The following is a 22,059-nucleotide window of genomic DNA, read 5'->3' as shown; positions in this document are numbered from 1 at the left end:
TTAAGGAAAAAAATTTCCCCCCCCCCCCCCCCCCAACAGACCATCAAGGCGACGTCCCCTCTTGGTGACCCCAGGGTGACTTACAACTTGGAGGAGGGTCAGGTTCCTGAGACCAACATGCCCGTGCGCTTCTACATCAAGCCTAACCGGAGGGACGGTTCTGCCTCTATCCTGGTGGCAGAGAATCTTGACTATGAGACCACGCGTTTCTTTACGCTCCGAGTCCGTGTTCAGAATGTGGCGGCTGTACCACTAGCTTCCTTCACCACTGTCTATGTCAACATCACAGGTGAAAGATACTTTACTCTTCCGTAAATGACATCAGAATTATATGTAAATATAAGTACCACAAATTTGGGGTAATTTTATTTATTTATATATATATATATATATATATATATATATAAAAAATTTAATATATTTTATACTTATACAGTTTAAAAGATGAATAGATGTGGGGATAAGTTGTAATATGTGACTTTGATCCACACATACTACTGTAGAATCTTGTGAAGGCTTCCAAGAGATAACTGTTCAGTTGACGGCAGACAGCCTCTCTAAATCAAGAGCACCTTTAAAAGATAAAGGACTGACTGGACCTAGTGTGAATGTTTTTTGGCGGCCATGTTTGAACATGATTAATGTGTGATAGAACAGCAGACATCTCTCTGCTGAAGTCTTCTCTTAGAAGTATATCTGCTGCTTTTTAGGATTCAGTTTGCTTGATTTAATAAAAAATACCTTATATCACAAATCTTATTTGTCCATCTAGTATTTTACATAATTCATACTTTAGTGAAATACTTGAAATACAAAAACAACGAGGAGCTCAATTATTTTGACAGTATTTAAACAGATCAGATATATATATACACATACACATACAGTATGTGACCATGGACCACAAAACCAGTCATAAGTGTCAATTTTTTGCAATTGAAATGTATACATCATCTGAAAGCTGAATAAATAAGCTTTCCATTGATGTATGATTTGCTATGACAGGACAATATTTGGTCGAGATACAACTATTTGAAAATCTGGAATCTGAGGGTGCAAAAAAAATCAAAATATTGAGAAAATTGCCTTTGGATTTGTCCAAATGAAGTCCATAGCAATGCATATTACCAATCAAAAATTAAGTTTTAATATATTTATGGTAGGGAATTTACAAAATATCTTCATAGATCATGGTATTTACTTAATATCCTAATGATTTTTGGCATAAAAGAAAAGTCGATAATTTTGACCCATACAATGTATTTTTGGCTATTGCTACAAATATACCCGTGCAACATAAGATCCAGGTCCAGGGTCACATATATAATTTATTAATTGTACATTTTAACAATAGATGCACTTTTAGTATTCTTTGATGAATAGAAAGTTCAAAACAATGGCATTTTCTGGAATGTAAATCTTTTGTAACATTATCAGTGTATTGCAATGGTCCCATGTCTAAAAATCATGGTAACACCATGGTACTTCATACTTAGTGTAAGACAAAGAGAAAGAAATAGAACAAAAAATTTAAAAATCTGACACAATGAGAATAGTCCATGTTGACACCTCTCACTAGCGTGCTACAAATATGCCTCGACAACCGGTTCTACACTGCCTGTGTGCCCTCAGAGAAGTAAACACATTTGTGGTAGTTTAGCAATCAGCATTTCATGCCAGCGTGGTTTCTCAGAAGCACAGCTGTGTCTGATCTGATCCACTGATTGTGTTTGAGCCGCTGATGCTAATGTTTTTTTCCCCCTTTCTTCATAGCTCATTTAGCCTGCGTTGTGCATTTATACACAAAAGTGTTCTCTGCTGTCTTTGAGTGTTTGTGGAAATCCACAGCGCTGATGAGTGCATGACAGGCGGAGGGTGGGGGCGTAGAGCGATGGTGTGTGTGTAATAGGAACAGTGAAGAGCTTTGGCACCGACACAACACTTGAGACCACATCAGCATTAATTAAGAGGAAAATGGAGATTGAAATAGAGGGAAAAGGAGACGAAAAGCCCACGGAAAAACTAGTTTAGAGGGGCTGCAATCTACAAAGAGCAGAGAATCCAGACAATAAACCTGCATTAAGTGAATCCACACATTAAAACCTGCACATATTCTCGCTAAACTTGAACACAGTTAAGTACACACCAAACATGATCACAATGAAAGCCATAAAATAAAATAAAATGAAAAGACCAACAAATGACCCCAAAAGTGACTCTTAAATCGCACTTAAGAATCCCATTGAATTAGATATAAAATATCAACCCAAGTGGAGTTTATTTTTCAAGTAAAAAAAATAGTTTTAAATGCTATAATAGAAGATATACTGGTACTTTATGGCAGTCACAAATAGTGGAATATTCAGAAACGGGAATTTAGTTCTGAGAAAAGTAGAATCATTTAATTGCAGGTGCCTAATTTTGTATCTAATGCAATTAAACTTCAAATACTTTTTGGGGCCACTGCATTATTATAAAATAATGTTTTCCACTTATCTAACATCTGTCCAAATGAATCCATTGGAAGTAACAGATTGCTCTCGCTCTTTTTTTTTCAGATGTAAACGACAATGTTCCCTTTTTCATGTCATCCACATATGAGGCGACGGTCCCAGAGGGTGCGGAGATTGGCACATCAGTTGCTCAGGTCTCAGCAACTGACCTGGACTCTGGTCTCCATGGAATGGTGAGACTCTTCTGATCATGGTCCTTCCTGGTTCTCTCTAAAGGCCAATTCACACTGCACTGACAGACGCAAACAAATGGCAACACACATCGTCAGGTTTTGTTGGCACATCTGTTGATGTTGGTCGGCGCTTGTTTTCGCCGATTTAACATGTTGGTTCTTCTGGTCTTGAAATGTCTGAAAACTGACGTGTTGTAATCTGGTGACTGTCTCTACTAGTCTGCGTGTGTTTGTGCAGTGTGTATTGGCCTTAAAACTCTCAAACTACCTTGCAATGATTCTTAGAATACTTGATGCAAAGTTCTTTTTTAATCTTGTTTGGCACTCTTTCCTGTCTAGATTAACTACATCATTCTGAAGGATCAAAGTGGGGACTCACAGTTCTTTAGCATTAATTCCTACACGGGCATCATCCACACCCGGGCCACCTTCGACCGTGAACAGAAAGGCTCCTACTTGATCGAGGTCCAGTCTCAGGACAGCTCAGAGTCGGCCCGACCCGGTCAGCAGGGTCAACCCAACTCAGGTGTGATCCATAAAGCATGTCTTCCTAACCTCTGTCACTCTGTTTCCCCCTTCACCAATTACAGCAGGGCACACCAGCCTCCAGGATGAATTCCGTTCATTAAGACTTCAATGAGTCACGCCTAGTGAAGAACTAATGCCATCCCAGGGATTTGTGTGTGATATAGACTGCGTATAATATAATAAGGCTGCAGTTTTAATATTAAACAGTCATTAGGATGTTTAATACAATTTATCGAATAAATCATTACTACAAATTATTATTACAAATAATAATTTCTCATTAACTTTTTTTTATAAAGTCTGTGTTCTTGGAAATATGGTTTCATAAAAACCCCATTAATACTTTTATTCAGCAAGGATGCGTTGATCAAAAGTGAGACACAAAGGCTGATACAAAAATTTTAGTTTCAAATCACTGCTGTTCTTTTGAACTTTCTATTTATCAGACCGGTCTTAAAAATTGCATCAATGTTTCCACAAAAATAGTAAACTGTTTTCAACATTGATAATAATAAATGTTTCTTAAGAACCAAATCAGCATATTACAATGATTTCTGAAGGATCATGTGACACTGAAGACTGGAGTAATAGTTGCTAAAAATTATGCTTTGCCATCACATGAATAAATTACATTTCAAAATCTAGTAAAATAGAAAGCTGTTATTTTAAATTGTAATAACATTTCACAATATTACTCTTTTACTGTATTTTTGAGCTAATGCATTCTGGTGAGCATAAGAAACTTCTTTCAAAAACATAAATATAAATAACTCTTACCAACCCCAAAGTTTTGAACGGTTCTGCAGATATATATACACATATTTACATTTCAGTTGAGCTTCAATGATTAAATTTCATCATACAATGAAATGCCAATGACTTTGTTTTTGTTCTTTTTCTGTTTTGTTGTTTTTGCGAATAAATCATTACTACAAATTATTATTACAAATAATAATTTCTCATTAACTTTTTTTTATAAAGTCTGTGTTCTTGGAAATATGGTTTCATAAAAACCACATTAATACTTTTATTCAGCAAGGATGCGTTGATCAAAAGTGAGACACAAAGGCTGATACAAAAATTTTAGTTTCAAATCACTGCTGTTCTTTTGAACTTTCTATTTATCAGACCGGTCTTAAAAATTGCATCAATGTTTCCACAAAAATAGTAAACTGTTTTCAACATTGATAATAATAAATGTTTCTTAAGAACCAAATCAGCATATTACAATGATTTCTGAAGGATCATGTGACACTGAAGACTGGAGTAATAGTTGCTAAAAATTATGCTTTGCCATCACATGAATAAATTACATTTCAAAATCTAGTAAAATGGAAAGCTGTTATTTTAAATTGTAATAACATTTCACAATATTACTGTTTTACTGTATTTTTGAGCTAATGCATTCTGGTGAGCATAAGAAACTTCTTTCAAAAACATAAATATAAATAACTCTTACCAACCCCAAAGTTTTGAACGGTTCTGCAGATATATATACACATATTTACATTTCAGTTGAGCTTCAATGATTAAATTTCATCATACAATGAAATGCCAATGACTTTGTTTTTGTTCTTTTTCTGTTTTGTTGTTTTTGTTCTCCCATCTTTGTTTGATTTATAAATTAATTATCCAGAAAGAACAGCTTTTCTCTTGAGAGACTATAATGCACTGATGTGATCTGGAAGTAATGCACACCTCTTCTGCCCTGTAGACACAGCCTACGTGAGGGTTTTTGTCACAGATGTAAATGACAATGCTCCAGCCTTCTCTCAGCCTGTATATGAGATCAGTGTGGAGGAAAACAAAGAAGTGGGCTTTATGGTCATTACCGTTACAGCTAACGATGAAGATGAAGGTAATTTCTTTTCATTGTGTGTAGGTGTATCAAATATTATTCAGGTAGTCCTGTCACTTGTCTTTAGTTTGTGGTTTTTGTTGTTTTAGTTTTGTTTGTTTGTGCAATGATTCCTATCTGACAGCCCAATGATATATTTGACAGAGATTGAGGAGGAGGGGTTGCAAAAAGAAATTGAGCGAAATAAATCTAGGTGGAAAATTCGCTCCTTTTTGTGCTGAGCTTGTTAGCGAATCTCTGTGGTGAATGTGGGTGTAACAATTTCAGCACCCCATTTGATGTTTGTCTCTTTGATTTGTTTTTCTTTGTTGTCTTCAAGAAAATAATTAAATAAGTAACAGGCTTTCTTTAATGATGGAAGTAAACCCTTGTGTGAAAGATTTTGTGTAGAAATTTACATGAGATGCGTGACATCTGAGACCCCAGGCAAATAACCATTGAGATTTTTAAATGGAACGGAATAGGCAGCTCTACACTTTTGAGAAATACACTGAAATGATAAAAGTAGGGTGTAATGGTAGATTTCTGACAAAGCTTTACCAGGTGGTGTAACCAGAGATTAAATGAGAAAGAAAATAACAAGTGTATTAAACAAGCTGCACAGATTAATTCATCTTTTATCAGTCAAACAAGGGGAAAAAAAGTTTTTAAAGAAATAGTTCACTCAAAAATCTGAATTCTGACATTATTTACTCACTCTTGTGTCATCTGTATGACTTTAGTTTTATTCTGATTGCTCTTTTCCATATGGCACCACATTAAAAAGTGGTCTGCTTTATTCCATGACCTAAAGTTGTTCAGTGTGTTTGTGTGAGAAATGGTCCAAAATCTAAACCCTGTAGTTCCTAATATCAATTGAGAGTTTGATATAAATTGTACAGGTTTATTTTACTAATATTGAGATACTATGTATCTCAATTAAAAAAAAAAAGTTTAATTAATTTTCTATTTGAGCTGTAGTTACATTTGAAGTAATCTTGCTGTATGTTTTTGTCATTTTAATTTGTTTTTTTTTTTAAACAAAATAATGTTAAGGTTTTTTGATATATTATGGGTAGAATTTTACAATAAGGTTCCACTTGTTAACATTACTTAACTACATTAGTTAACATAAACTAACAATGAAAATACTTCTAAAGCATTTCTTAATCTTTGTTAATGTTGATTCCAACATTTATTAAAACATTATTAAATTCAAGAGTTGTATCTATTAATGTTATTTAATGGACCTGAGCTAACATGGACAAACAATGACCAGTTGTATTTTTAACTAATAAATAATTAATGTTAACAAAGATTAATAAAAACTGCAACAATGTATTGCTCATTGTTAGTTCATAATATTTGATGCATTAGATATAGTTAACATATGGAACCTTATTGTAAAGTGTTACCGATATGTGTGTATTTGACATTATCTCAGTTAACTTTTATTTCAGGTAACATTTTTTAATGGTTAAGTATATGCTGATAGAATTTACTTTTTTGGACGAACTATATCTTTAAGATAACACAGAGAGGCAGAAAGAGGGACGACATGCAGTTTTGTTTTCCAAAGTGCTCCGTATTGTAAACGTATTGTTACCAAAGTATGCTGAACCCCTCAAGGGCAAGCTGAAACTGCAGGGAGTTCATGTTTATTTCAATAGCACACAGACTTTTTTACAATGATGTAACTATCGCCATTACACCATTTTACAGAAGACAGTCTGTATTTTTTTTCTCCCTGTAATGTAAGATGCCAAAATTAGCAAGTGTACGAGCATTGCTGACAGCGTACTTTACCTTAATGCTATGCATTGTTTGACCTTGGAAATGAAACTTAGCTGTTTAGTAAATGTATTATTTATGTCTTTAGAGAGCTTTGTATCTCAGCACTGCCTGAAAACTGCCTTAGCAGCTGAAACCATGTGAATACATGAGCAGCTATGAATTAGTCTAGTGAACTCTCAGTGGTCAGTTAAATTTGCATATTCTGGAGCGACTTCTTCTGTTGATTTTGTTAGCCCTGTTGGAACATTAGGTCCGTCGCTCTTTCCTCCGACAGCCATAGAGTCGCTCCTGGTAATCTGAGCATGACAGGCTTGGACAAATCACCTATCCGTCCAACGAAGCGTGGCAGCCTGCCCGTCTGCCCGTCTGCCCACCCCCTCATTTCTCATCCTCTGCCTGTAGAATATTCCAAGCTGTCACCTCCACACATCTCGTTGACACGATTCCTCCACCTGATCTCACTCTGATTTCCATCAGGGCATGGTGACTTCGGCTCATCTGTCAACATAAACAAACAGGCGGTAGCACGATGTCTCTCACGGCGTAGCGGCTTCACCTGTTACATATGCATGACAAATTATGTGTGGCGTGGAGCCGTGTCAACAAGCAGACTGAAGGAGACAGGGGCAGCAGGATGGAGACGTGCAGGTGTCTGATAGCTCATTAATGATGAGACGCTGGTGCCGCCGTGGAGGTGAGAAGGGTGACGTGACCTGCCATGGCTGGATGGACAGTCCAGAGCTGAGCGACAGCTAATATCTCACAACTGTCATGAAGGGGAATGCAAATCGAAGCTTGATGTCCCTCTGTCCCCTTCCTGCTTTGAAAAGCACAATGAATGAGATCGCCATTAATATGCAATATTTCTTATTACACTGGGGATGAAAATGGGAACTAGGAATAATTAGGAGCTGATTTGCAGGAGAGAAGGAATTTTATGGTCCTGTTAAGTATTTCCTATAGCTGATTAGCAGTGCCCTCTCTGAGCTGTTCATTAAACTCCAGACTGATTTCAAAGATGGAATAAAACACTGTAAACTTTCTTCAACAGCCGAATGAGCACAAGGTCTCCTAGACTTTCAGCTGTCTTTCATCACCTATGACCGTTCTATAGATCACAGTAGTTAGGTTTAACCTAGTTGGCCTGTGGTGGTGTTGTGGGGAGGGCCGCCGTATGGACTGGCTAGTCATTAAGGAAGCTTGCTAGAGCTTAGACGAAACTAGAGCCTTTCCCCCTGCAGTGTACCATAGTTGGATAAAGCCATTTGGGGTCAAGCTGGGGGGCAGCAGAAGTGGGAAAGATAAATTATGGTCATTGTTTGAAATAAGATTTTCAACCAGAGATGTACATCTCTAAAGATGAAGGGTTTCATTTTTATGCCAATAGGGCCACCAAAGAGAATTGCGGGAAAAAATGAACATTTTATAATATTATTATTAGAAAATATGTATTTATTATTATTTATTTATTTAGAACTGGATTTCATATATCAGCAGAGATAACTTATTAAACCTTTTTGATGTATAATTTTTATAATCAAACTGTCATTTCAAAGAATCAAATTGGATGTAATGATGCATTGATTTAGAAAAAGTGTTTAAAAAAGTGTAACAAAATATGTACAAAACATTCTGTGTGACATTATGTGTATATGTGTTAATTTCAGTATTTAAGCACAATCATATCATGACTGTGCATTCAAGCTTTTTTGTCCTTTATGTAATCCTCATCAAATGAGAACAGATTAATGCTGACATTCTCTTTTTATCCAGCTCAGCCAAGCTTAACACTTCCTAGAATGCTAACGCTTCCCAAACCCCCCAAACAGGTGCCAATGCCCAACTTCGGTACCAGATTACCTCTGGGAACACCATGGGCACATTTGATGTGGAGCCAGAGGTTGGCACGATCTTCATTGCCCAGCGGCTAGACTATGAGCAGGTGCAGCGCTACGAGTTACGGCTGGTTGCGTCGGATGGAAAATGGGAAAACCAGACAATGGTTGTCATTAATGTCCTCAACCAAAATGATGAGGCACCCCTTTTCACTCAGACTGAGTACCACGCCAGCATCATGGAGGAACTTACAGAGCTTCCTGTCCTTGTACTTCAGGTGAGGGGTTAAAACACTCAAACAGACACATTTAGTTGCATGAAAAAGGCAAAAATGTTGTAGAGAAGAACATCAACCTTTTTACAGAGATATGAAATGATTTTGTGAATGTCTTGTACATATGCTATAAATTAGTTCCAGTTTCGTTATGGGTTTCAGTGTTTCCCCTAGGTAGGCGTTTTTTTTTTAGGGGAAACTCTGGGTTTCCTTGAAGGGATATGTAATGTTTATTAATGTCCTCATGTAGTTTAAAGCTTAGAAAGCCTAAAAAGAAAGCCTATTTGAAATTAATATTTTGACACACCCTGCCACGATTGTCATTTTGTGCTACCGTGTCTCAATATTGCTGTCTATTGTGCTGTCAGTGTAAAAAATAAACTTCAAAGGCTTTGCATAAACATACCGGAAAAGAGGTGGAGAGAACTATCGGCATTCCTTTGCTGTGACTATTAACTTTGAATTGCCCCATATGTTCTGTGACAACTGTGTTGAATTCTAATATGCATGCCTGTATTTTTCCCATCTGTTCTTCACACAGGTCTCAGCCACGGATCCAGATCAGGAGGCAGACCAGCGTGCGGTGCGGTATTCTCTACACGGGCAGGGAGCTGGTAATGAATTCACCATAGATGAGATGAATGGTAGGATCTTTGCCCAACGTCGTTTAGATCGCGAGGTCCGCTCAGCCTGGCAATTCCTGGTACTTGCCACTGATGAGAATGGGGCAGGTCTTACCGGGTTTGCTGATGTTCTAGTCGAAGTGCAGGATATCAATGACAACGCACCTGTCTTCCTGTGTGCAACAGACAACTGTTTTTTGGGTCACGTGCCTGAGAACTCCCCAGCGGACACTTCCATAATGGAGATGCGGGCCACCGACCTAGATGATCCAAAAGCTGGGAAGAACGCTATCCTTACCTACAGAATTGTGCAGAATGTGCACAATGAGATCAATCTTAACCTCTTCTCCATCAACCCAGCCACAGGCACTATCTATACTGTTTTGCGCTCTTTGGACAGGGAAGTGGTGGATCGATACCTGGTTGTGGTAGAAGCTCGTGATGGAGGAGGACTTTCGGGGACAGGAACAGCCACCATCATAATTTCCGACATCAATGACCATCCTCCGGTGTTCACCCAGAGAGTCTACATGGCCTCTATGCCAGAAAACTTGGATATCAACAGCGAGGTAGTGGTAGTGGCTGCCACCGATGGTGATGAAGGTGAAAATTCAGTCATGACGTTCAGCATCATTGGTGGAGATGAAGACCGCAAATTCTTCATTGAGACTGACAAGGTGAACCGCCATGGCATAGTGAGACTGAAGAAGAAGATTGACTTTGAGAAACCACATGAGCGCACATTCAACCTGACGGTCAAAGTGGAGGATGCTGACTTCTTTAGCCTGACCTACTGCATCATTCAGGTGGAAGACTCCAATGACCACACTCCAGTCTTCTACCCACAGTTCTACGAAGCGGGATCCATGTTCGAGGACGTTCCAGTAGGCACCATCGTGGCACAGGTGACAGCAGTGGATCTGGACTCTGGACAAAATGGAAGGTTCACGTACAGCATCGCCCCAGAATCCGACCCCTTTCAGCAGTTCCTGGTAGATAAGAGTGGTTGGGTTGTGGTAGCTGACTCTCTGGACAGGGAGAAGGTGTTTCAACATAGGCTTATGATCCTGGCCACAGACATGGGCAGCCCTGCTCTGACTGGCTCTGCCATCGTGCTAGTGACCGTACAAGATGTCAATGACAATGGACCAGAGTTTGAGGCTCCATATCAGCCCATTGTGTGGGAGAACACTATTGCGCCACAGGTCGTTCACATGAACGATACATCCATTCTGTTGCATGTTATTGACAGAGACACGTCATCCAACGGAGGGCCTTTTTCCATCCATCTGCTGATGCTGACCTCTGTTGTTCCTAATTTCAACTTGACTGATCTGCGGAACGGCAGTGCCATGATAACCGCTCTCCGCAGCTTTGACCGGGAACAGCAGAAGCAGTATCTTCTCCCCATCCTGATGATTGACAGCGGCTCACCACCAATGAGCTCCACCAGTACACTCACCGTCATAATTGGAGATAAAAACGACCATCCCCATGCACCTGGACACAGCGAGTTCATAGTGTACAACTTACAGGGTATGTTCCAAAGAAATGTCATAATCTTGCTACCATAGTACTGAAATTCACTGGCTGTTGTTATTTACATCCCTTTCAAAAAGTACTGTGGCAGTACCATAGTATAATGGTGGTGATACTATAGTATTTTGAAATATACCATGGTACTGAAATTCATATACCATGGTATTTTAATGGTACTCTAGGGTACTTCCAAGAATACCATGATACTACTATTATGCATGTCCAGAAAACCATTGTGGTAGCATAGTACTTTTTGTAAGTGTTAACATATTCATTTTGCATGATATTTACTTGGTACTCCAAGGTACTTCAAAATATACTGTGGTACTGCCATGGTAATATATCAGTTTTTTAGTCTTCTTAATATATCACATTTTAGGAAAGAAATATAGTATCACTTGATATATTTTTAAAATTTTTCTCTTTTCTCTGATGGAAATGCATTAGACTTCTAATAAGAATTCGTCATGTAGCTCAAACATGGCATGATGCTAACAATTTACTTAAATCCCAGGTTTAAGAGGCACATAAACAGGAACCATTTTAAAGGGAGTTGATTTAACGACTAACCGGATTACAGCATTTCGTTCTGCCTTTTGGAGAAATGGCAATGTTGCATGCTAATAGCCCCCCCCCCCCCCCCCCCATATATTTTTAAAATTTTTCTCTTTTCTCTGATGAAAATGCATTAGACTTCTAATAAGAATTCGTCATGTAGCTCAAACATGGCATGATGCTAACAATTTACTTAAATCCCAGGTTTAAGAGGCACATAAACAGGAACCATTTTAAAGGGAGTTGATTTAACGACTAACCGGATTACAGCATTTCGTTTTGCCTTTTGGAGAAATGGCAATGTTGCATGCTAATAGCCCCCCCCACTACTGTGCTGTCTAAGTGGGTCCATATGTGCCAATGAGATGCTCTGCTTTTTGCTTATCTTTTTAAAGATATGTCTCCTCCACCCACCCACACACACGCGTATCGCCACAGGTATCGCGCAGACTGGATGAAGGTAGCTTTTCTCTAACCTCATTATGTATTTTCCCCAGGTACACTCCCCATGACGGTGCTTGGACAGGTTCAATCCCCTGACCTTGATGATTGGAGCGAGAAGGTTTACAAGTTCGAAGGCAAACCCCCCAGGTGCTTTGATCTTCTATTGAAGTTTGATTCAAAATTCACTGTGTCAAGTGACACTTACAAGAGAAGAAAAAAATAACAAAAGTGAGGGGAAGATAAAGGGTGTGAGTGTGCAGAGCACGGCATATTAGCTTACTGACAATGTTGGGCAAGTTACTCTGAAAATGTAATCAAATTACTGATTACTGATTACTCCTTTTAAAAGTAATCACGTTACTGTTCTGATTACTTTATTTCTAAAGTGATTAGTAATTAGTTACATTACTAGTTACATTACTTTTTTCTCCATTAAAATTGATGAAATTCCAGCTCCTGATAAATATTTGTTATTAAAGCATCAACATTCACAGAACACTGCTATTTTTAACTAAAGCAAGCGGCTGCTGCGTGCATGGTTTGGCATGGCAGAATGCCAGCAAAGAGCGCTGCACTTATAATCCCTAAAAGACATCTCAGTTCATCGCAATTTCACAAATCTCTGTAATAACACAATAAATATATGCATAATGAATCTTTCATAATGTCTACAATTCGTGTGTTATAATGAGAGGATTCGTGAACACACAAATTTCAGCACTGCATTGCTCAACGCTGCAAACACGTGTTATAGCCTAAATAGAAACTCTGCATACGCTTGCACCTGTTAATCGTTTATATTTTATATTAGTTCATGTAGCTTTTGTGCAAGAGATGAATAACAATTTATTTGTTTTAGATATTCTATGTCTAGATATTTCTATTTTGCGGGAGTCCCATGAATAATTTTATGCTCCCGGATCCCGCACACACACGAGTCTCTGCACTCGCCTATTAAGTCTTGTCCCGTGCCGCGCTCTGTTGCGTCGGGTCTCGCGGGAGCAGGTCTCTAATCCACTGGCACTTGACTCGACAATGCGTGTGCTACATCCTTTTTACAATCTCTAGATTATAAGACACTGAATTCTGTCAGCAATGTAACGCGGCAGTAATGTATAGAGACCTCGGCTTGTAACTATACTCTAATTACTATTTTGAAAATTATAACGCGTTAAATTACTCTGTTACTAAAAAAATAATCAAATTACAGTAACCCGTTACTGCCCAACACTGCTTACTGACATCTTGCCTGTCACTTGCCTTTTTCATTTCAAAATTCACTCTGAAGTGATACACGAATTCTCTCCTAGTAACTGATAAGAAAGATTACGTTGGCTAGAGGTTCTCTCTAATGAGCTGCATGTAAGTCTGATGGACTTTGTCCAAACCAGACTCTGTGGCTCATGCCAACAATGGCACCTTTAAGTAAAGCGATTATGCTAACACTCCAGCAAGCAATGCCAACTCAATCAGTTTAGTCTTGAGTTTAATCACAGTCTATTTCAAGTTCCATCCAAAGCTGTGCCCGACGGTGTGTTGTGGAGGATCCCTTCTCATTAATTTGAATAATTAACACATTAATACATTAGCAGTTTGATGTTAGCTAGTGTGACACATCTCTTGGCACCAAGAGCGTAGCTTCGATCCAAGCAGTTTTTCATTTGCTTACTTGACAGTGAAGTACCTAATTTGGCACCCGAGCTGAAGGTTACCATCGAGGTGGAACTCTATTCCTGTTATATGAACATGATTGAATTTAATTTGAGCAGTGACTACTGAGTTTAGCGACCTTGCTGCACAATGTTTGAAGTTACAGGGCCAAACATAGCTTCATAGCAAACGCCATATACCAGGGTTGTTTTAATAGACATGAAATGTCTATTTTCATTTTGTGTCCCTGTCCTCTTAGCTCACACTACAAGATAGATATGGCGTTATTTTACTGACAAATGTCGAGAGCGCATTGCTGTAGTATGAAAGTACATTAATATAATGTTTCCTGTCAAATTAACATCAAATGCAAAATGTAAATGATGCACAAGATATAACACAATAAATGCTGTTCTGATTTTAGTTGGATTTTTTTTTCTCATGAAAACCCACTTCATATTAGCTACACATTCAACCTGGAATTCTTTTGACAATCAAAGATGGATCTGCAATTTCGTTACAATTTAATAATATTTAGCAATATTAATCAAATGTATATTAGAAATGGCAAGGAATGGGGTGTTTGGATGATTTGTACATATAAATAACCTAGTCTGTCTAACTGGTTGGTCAAACCCCTCTGAGCGATTTATCTAAACAAACAAACAAAAAATGATATGATTCTTAAAGTTCATGTGATCATGCATGTCTTGTGTACTTCGTTTGAAATATATATTAAAATATCTTCTGATTTAAGACAGGACTATTTAGATCAGAGTCAGATGCACTATTCCTTAAATACTTAAAATGTGGAGAATTTCTCATATTTGTCATAACATCATTATATTCTATGGGTTTAATGAATTTGCAGACAATGTAGTTATCTGTAACTGTCATATAACTGTATTTTAGAGGAGAGTGCCATTGGATGTGTAACTAATATGAGGAGGGTTTTCATAAAAAAATCTAACTAAAATCTCTGGATGAAAAAAAAACTCCCAATAAATGTCCAAACAGCGATTCTATCACAGCATTTATTGGGTTATATCTCACTCACACTAGTCTGTAATCACAGATGCTACAATATGTTTTGAAATCTGGTTCCAAGAGAGACATGAGGAACAGTCAATGAAATTGCAAGTCTGCAATCATCGTATTTTTCAAATATTTTTCAGCATGTGCAAAACAATCCAAAAAATGACCACAAACCCTTCCTCCAAGTTATCAAGAATCAACTCTTGCATTACTATGTGTGTTCGTTTATGTGAGAAAATGCTAATTCAGGATAGTAGATACGTTCAGGGAGGCATTTGGGCTTCTCAGCATTTTTGTGTAAAGGATTTTTTGATGAATAGAAAGTTCAAAAGTTCAGCATTTCTTTGAAATAGATTTTTTATGTGTAACAAAAAAAGTGTTTACTGTGAGAGCTGATCAATAGTGTACATCCTTGCTGATTAAAAGTATTCATTTCTTTTTTTTTAAATCATACTGACATATATCTAACACAGTTGAGTTGTGGTTTATGCTTAAAAGCAAAAAAAATGTGCACAAGAGGACACGCTTCAAAATGCAGAGAAGGGATAATACAACTGTGACCTAGACAGAGAAAGTGCATATCCATACAAAAGAGAGAGAGAGAGAGACTGAGAGATTGGTGTGGCCCAGCTGTTCCTGGAATCTCTTATCCAGAACAGCAGAACTGTCCCTGCCATGTTCATCACATCTGGAGACGGAGACAGGAGTTGACATAAGTGCTTTCACTGATATACACACTGCCATTAATAATACAGCTTGAGTTATCTTACAGCATCAGTGCTGCTCTCTCATGCGTGATGATCCAAGAATGAACCTGGGACTGAATCTCCAGTTACTGTACAGTTATTTTCACTCTGGTTTGTCTTTGTTTAAAGGGATAGTTCACCCAAAAATGGAAATTCTGATACCGTTTTGTCACCCTCCAAACACATATGACTTTCTTTCACAGAGGTGTTAGACAGTAAGTTGATGCTACTGCTTGTCTTACAAGGATAAATAATGAGGGAGTAAAGAAGCACCATAAATGTATTATAAAAGTCTTCCATCCATATGTACACTATATACCAAATACTATAAAACCATAAAAGATAGCTTTGTGTGAGGAACAGACCAAACATCCTCCTAAACATCTTAATTTACTGCATGAGTAAATGATGCATTTCTTTTTTAATCCTTACTATTATAAATATTTAATAAAGGTGGTAGATTGAGATGATCATAAATACACTAGTTGAATCTTGAGTCATGCATTAATTCTCATCCTTTTGCCCCACTGAACATGAACCCACACAGGCAATTCAGCCTGAACCAAAACACCGGTCAGCTGAGCATCCGAGACGGAACACCAGCTGGATTCTACAGCCTGCAGGTGAGGGTGGCAGATAAGAGCTGGCCTGACGTCACCTCATCAGCTGAGGTCATGGTGATGGAGCTGGAGGAGGAGGAGCTGAGGAATGCTGGGTCAATCAGACTGGCCAGTGAGTGACTCTTCCTTTAAATTTTTTTTAAATTAAATTAAATCTTAAAATAGAACAGCTTGTTTTTGTTTTAATTTATTAATCTATTAATTCTTAAACATATTCTTACATTATTGTTATATTTAACCTTCATGTTATGTGAGAGGATTTTCTTTTCCCCAAAAATGCTAGTGAATGTTACCGCATAGGACTCCAACTTTGTTACACTTGTGGTGTTCCCAGTCAAAAATGAATGACCTACAAAAATTGCTTGTAAATCTCTCATCATGCAATATTATTACCAAATGTGGGATTCAGTATTTCTATCAACTTGTTTTCTTTCAATTAGCCATTAGGTTTTGTGTTTCTTTTTGGAACTGATTGGTATTGATCTGAACTTATGCACCTCTGTTTTTGAGTGAACACTGCAAAAATTATTTTTCACTCAAAAACTGAGGTGCATAATCTCAGATCAATGAAGCCTATGAACAGTCAGTTCCAAAAAAAAAATTTAATTAAAAATACAAAACCTGTGCTAACTGAAAGAAAACAATTTGATGAAAAGGTTGAATGCAGCATTTTTAAATTGTTGAATATCGGGTATTAGAAACTATTTTAAAAATGCATAGCATTTGCATCCTTGTATCCCGTTAGAAAAAAGTGTCTGATTTTTATGCTCAATCATTTACTTTGACCTTAAAAGTTTGTGCATCACATTTCAATGGAGATTTTGTAAATCTGTCACATGTAATGCAGGCTGAGATTGATGAATGAGCGTAATGCAGTCCACAGCCTGAGAGTAAGTGCTTTTACTCATTTCACATGCAAAGAGGCCATTTGCATATAAGTCTTAGCATAGAGGGGGCAGTGTGAAAAAAGTCCAAACAAAATAGGGTCATAGAGATGGTGGAAAACATATGGCTAAAAAAACAAATGTTAAGAAACAGTACAATGTGACCGCATTAATAAATATGCTTGGATTTTACACTGATGGCAAGTTCTTTGTATGTGTGTGTTTGTTATGCACAGACCTGACTGCAAATGAGTTTTTCCAAGCATCAACGTATGAGGAGAGCCGATGCATGCGTCTCCGCCGCCTCTTGTCCGAGCTCTTCCAGACTGATATGGAGAACGTTGATATCTTTAGCCTGGCCAGTGGCAGCCAGCCAATGCAGCATCACCTCAGCGTGTGGTTTGCCGCCCATGGCTCGCCATACTACAAGCCCGAGAAACTCCACGGCTACGTGGCAATGCACAAAGCTAAGGTGACAAAGACATGCGCACAAAAACTCACACTTTCACACCAATCCACGTCTTCTCACATAGGCACAGACATGGAGTCTATGAACCGGTTCACATTTAAATGCGTCTCACACCTGCACTCAGAGACACACTTTGCAACTGTTCAATAAATATTTCATTTCCATGTAAGGCATGAGATGGTGGGCTTTCACTTTGGGCTGGGGAGGCGAGCATGATTTCTGAAAGGGAGTGAGGGAGGAATGGATAGAAAGAACATGTTGATCCCTGTGCAGCATCCACCAGTCTATAAATCAGGTGTAGAGTAGGCTCTCTTCACAGCCCAGTGTGGTGCTAATGCTCTCACCGAGATGATGTTGATGCACTACACAGGAAGCTGCCCTGACATTTTTAGAGCCACTGCTGAGGGATGTGATGGACTGCTCTTGAGTCCAGAACAAACAAACACACTCATACTAACAACACATGTACAGAAATGATTATGGTGAATCACTTGTGTCGCATTGTTCCTCTTGTAAATTGTTTTGGATAATAATGTTATTTTGATCAAAAATATTTTCTTATGCTTCTTATGCTTTTGCTGAAGAAAGAAAATGAAAATGTAGTCATCAGAAAGAAAATGAAAATATAATCATCCAAACTTATGCCCTTGTCGTTCCAAACCTGTATGACTTTTTCTTTACAATGTTTCCAAACTGCTCTTTTCCATACAATATTTTATTTTATTTTTAATTTAAATTTTTATTTTTAATTTAATTTAAATTTTTATTTAAATGTTTTATTTAATTTAATTTGTATTATTAATTATATTTAAAAAATTTATTTTACATTTTTATTTTTACATTTAATTTATTTTTATTTTTCATTTTTTATTTATTTTTTTCAGTAGAATGACCAAGGATGTATTTTCCATATAAATAAAGTCAATAATGACTGGTAAAATAAAGGGTTCACCCAAAAATGAAAATTAGCCCATAAATTACTCACGCTCAGGTCATCCTAGGTGTTTATGAGTTTCTTCTTTCAGACGAATCCAGTTGGAGTTATATTAAAAATTGTCTTTAATCTTTCAAGCTGTTTAATGCCACTCAGCGGGTGTTGCATGCATCAGTCCAAAAGAAGTTAAATAAAAAGCGCCCATCCATGAAAAAAGTGTCTCACACGGCTCCTGGGGGGGGGGTGAACAAAGGCCTGTAGCGAATCGATGCGTTTTTGTAAAAAGAATATCCATATTCAAAACGTAATAATCGCTTTAATGTAGCTTGCACCAACAGTTGTACACGGAAGCAGCTCCGAGCGGATGACGTATGAGGTCAGCTTTGCGCATGCGCCGCTCAGAAGTGATGCACGCGGAAGCGCAGCGGAGAGATCATAACAAAACAACGGTCACTTATTAGAAGTACAAAACGAGGATTTGTGAAGAAGAATGTCGGAGGATTTCGATATAAGCCAAGAGGAGACTGGTTTTCCTTTGCTAAAGTAAGGAAACGTTGCTTCCTTTGCTCCTGTTAACAAACGTTGGTTTTCATGAGACTCACCGGTGCATGCGCAAAGCTGACCTCATACATCATCAGCCTTCCGTGTACAACTGTTTGCGCAAGCTAGATTAAATTTATTGATTATTACGTTTTGAATATGGATATTTTTCTTACAAAAACGCATCGATTCACTACAGGAGGCCTTTGTTCACTCCCCACCCCCCACACTTTTTTTAATGGATGGGCGCTTTTTATTTAACTTCTTTTGGACTGATGCATGCAACACCCACTGAGTGGCATCAAACAGCTTGAAAGATCAAAGACAATTTTTTTATATAACTCAGACTGGATTCGTCTGAAAGAAGAAAGTCATTTACACCTAGGATGACTTGAGGATGAGTAAACTATGGGCTAATTTCATTTTTGGGTGAACTAACCCTTTAAAGGAAATAACAGGTTGAATGTGGGGAAAAAAAGAAAGAAAGAAAAAATTTAAAATTATAACATTTGCCTGAATGTATTTTGTATTTTAGCTTTTCATTTTATTTCATTTAATTTGCTATCTAGTTGTAGTAATGTTGGGTAGCCAACTGTTCCAATATATATTGTGCAGTTTTGCTTATGTGTAGAAAAAATAAATAAATAAAATGTATCAATCAACAAATATAGTAAAAAGGAATCAGTTGTGGGAGTAACATTAATTCAACAAGTAATTTAGTAGGATTTGTACTTCTCTTTCAGTTGGAGTCCGCTCTGGGTGTGACCATTCTACAGGTGGGGGTGGACGAGTGCGCCTATGCAGCCTGCGGTCAGACAGGTGGCTGCTCTAGCAAGGTGACATTCAGTGACACCCCTAAAACACTGAACAACGGGAATGTCTCTTTGGTGTCTGTCTCAGCCAAAGCGAGCGCTCAGTGTGGCTGCCTTGCTCGAGAGTGCGTTCACCTGCACTGCTCTTCATACTCACAAAACCCTTGCCTGAATGGAGGCACCTGTGTGGATAGTGAACTAGGTTACAGGTAAAACAGTCTAGTGTTCTAGCACTCATGTCTTGTTAATAATTGCTTGTTTTAGTATATGATAGAATAAACGTTGTTTATTCATATAATGCAGTTTCACTTTTGGTGAAGCAAAATCTACTACTAATCTACTACTCTGTTGTAGGTGTAAATGTCCCCCTATGTTTGATGGACCAGAATGCCAGCAAACCAAGCACAGTTTCCTTGGCAATGGTTATGCTTGGTTCTCGCCCATAAGGCCTTGCTTCCAGAGCCACATCTCTCTGGAGTTCATCACAGAGGCAGCCAATGGCCTGCTGTTCTACAATGGCCCAATGAGAACACCTCAGCCTGGAGAAAAAGAGGACTTCATTGCACTGGGTATGTATGACAAATGATCATGTTTCACTCTTAATTTGTATAGTGCCGTGGAAAGTGACGTGTCAATTTAGAATGAACTGTGTTATTTTAGTATTATTTATGTACTATTTTTGTATTTATTAATATTCTGAATTAGCTTGTGTTCAGTTTTTATTTTATTGTTATTTTTTATTTATTTATTTATTTTATACTTTTAGTTATGTGCTTTTGTCATTTTTGTTAGTTTTTCTATACAGACTTACTTTATTTTTATTATATTCATTTTTAAATTACTTTTCGTTTTAGCAATTTTAGCACTTAAACTTATTTCATTTAGTTCCCATTGAGACATTTCTAATTTTAAGTTTAAGTTTTTTATCTAATATTTATATTTTATTTTATTTTATTCTAACATTATTTCAATTACTTAAAATTAATTAAATATTTGTTAACAACAATACCATACACACCACATTCCTAATGATGGAAAAAACTAGTTGAAAGTTTGGACTGAAACCACATATGTAAACATTTACTTTTCAGTAGAAAAAAAAGAACAAAACCATCTCCATAATGGAGAGAACATCCATCATAGTACCATCATAATTTAAGATTCTCTTGTTACACTGCATGACATTAATTTCCTCTACCAATTAATTGTGTTACTAAAATCGATTAATGGCAACAAGCACAATTTGAAGTGAGTCATTAATTATCGATGTGTGTAAATGTGTGTGGTCAGCAGTGGTGTGAATGGGGTCACCGGTGAAGGTCACATACTCAGATTATATGCCACCTGTCCAGTACTGTATTGTGCAACTGGTCGTGTGATTTCAGGAAACGACCCTCCCGTGGCCTTGCATAAGCTTACATCATCCGTTTGGTACGTTTTTATTGAACTGGGGCAAAAGCCCTGCACTACAGTGACAGCAATTTCAAATTGAGAACAAATTGATTACGAATAAGCTTTTTTTTTTTTTACTGCTGGGGGTCAAAACCAATCGTAGGGGGCATAAAACAGCATTAGATTTTCATGTCACATGTGTTTGCGGTACCAGTGTCATATGCAGGGTTCGTACGGTCATGAAAAACCTGGAAAAGTCATGGAATTTTAAAACACCAATTTCCAGGCCTGGAAAAGTTTTGGAAAAATAAATAAACCCAGAAAGTTTTGGAAAAGTCATTGAAATCTATTTCACAAAACTCTGTATAATAGAATTGTGTTTAATCAGGTCATGAATTTCGGTGCGGGATTGCGTATAGGCTATATCGCATAGGTTTACTCATTCCCGCAGCTTTTGACTTTAAAATGATGGATATTCACACATTTATTCAATAGCCTATAGCATGTAGGTTTGATGAGTAAATAATCAAACCTACAGACTGAGTCCAGTCCACACAGACTGATCAAATCAGTCATTTGACAACAGCGTGAGTGATTCAGCTGTACGCGTCTTCTCTCTTTGACTTTTCTCTTCAAACGGCTTCACATCGGCACATCTTGCCTGCGCTACAAGGGTCATTGTTGCATCATCAGAAAATTTTATTATTTATTTGAATGTCTTTTTAAGCCATTCGGTACTCGCGCGCTCCAGAGGCAGTGCGCAGTCACATCCAAAGTGCGCTCGTGCGTATATGAGTATTGAGTTTGCTACCAAATAAGCTCAGCAGAAGCCTGCACGGGCCTCAAACATATGCCCTAGTC

At 37.7% G+C, this 22,059-nt stretch overlaps 1 protein-coding gene across 1 annotated transcript in view; it reads left to right on the top strand.

Annotated features, from left to right (window-relative positions):
* Positions 1-22,059, top strand: part of LOC107592533 (neural-cadherin-like) — a 138,894-nt gene that overhangs the window by 109,574 nt on the left and 7,261 nt on the right. The window contains exons 13-23 of the mRNA XM_016282067.1: positions 40-289; positions 2,559-2,686; positions 3,026-3,212; positions 4,929-5,072; positions 8,675-8,958; positions 9,497-11,114; positions 12,170-12,263; positions 16,095-16,279; positions 17,288-17,523; positions 19,738-20,015; positions 20,161-20,375. Coding sequence (XP_016137553.1) covers positions 40-289; positions 2,559-2,686; positions 3,026-3,212; positions 4,929-5,072; positions 8,675-8,958; positions 9,497-11,114; positions 12,170-12,263; positions 16,095-16,279; positions 17,288-17,523; positions 19,738-20,015; positions 20,161-20,375 — 3,619 coding nt within the window. The remainder of the gene's footprint in view (positions 1-39; positions 290-2,558; positions 2,687-3,025; positions 3,213-4,928; positions 5,073-8,674; positions 8,959-9,496; positions 11,115-12,169; positions 12,264-16,094; positions 16,280-17,287; positions 17,524-19,737; positions 20,016-20,160; positions 20,376-22,059) is intronic.

Source organism: Sinocyclocheilus grahami, unplaced genomic scaffold (genome assembly GCF_001515645.1).
Source record: "Sinocyclocheilus grahami isolate Dianchi unplaced genomic scaffold, SAMN03320097.WGS_v1.1 scaffold9.1, whole genome shotgun sequence".
NCBI classification, from domain to species: Eukaryota; Metazoa; Chordata; class Actinopteri; order Cypriniformes; family Cyprinidae; genus Sinocyclocheilus; species Sinocyclocheilus grahami.
This window is presented reverse-complemented; position numbering and strand designations above follow the sequence as displayed.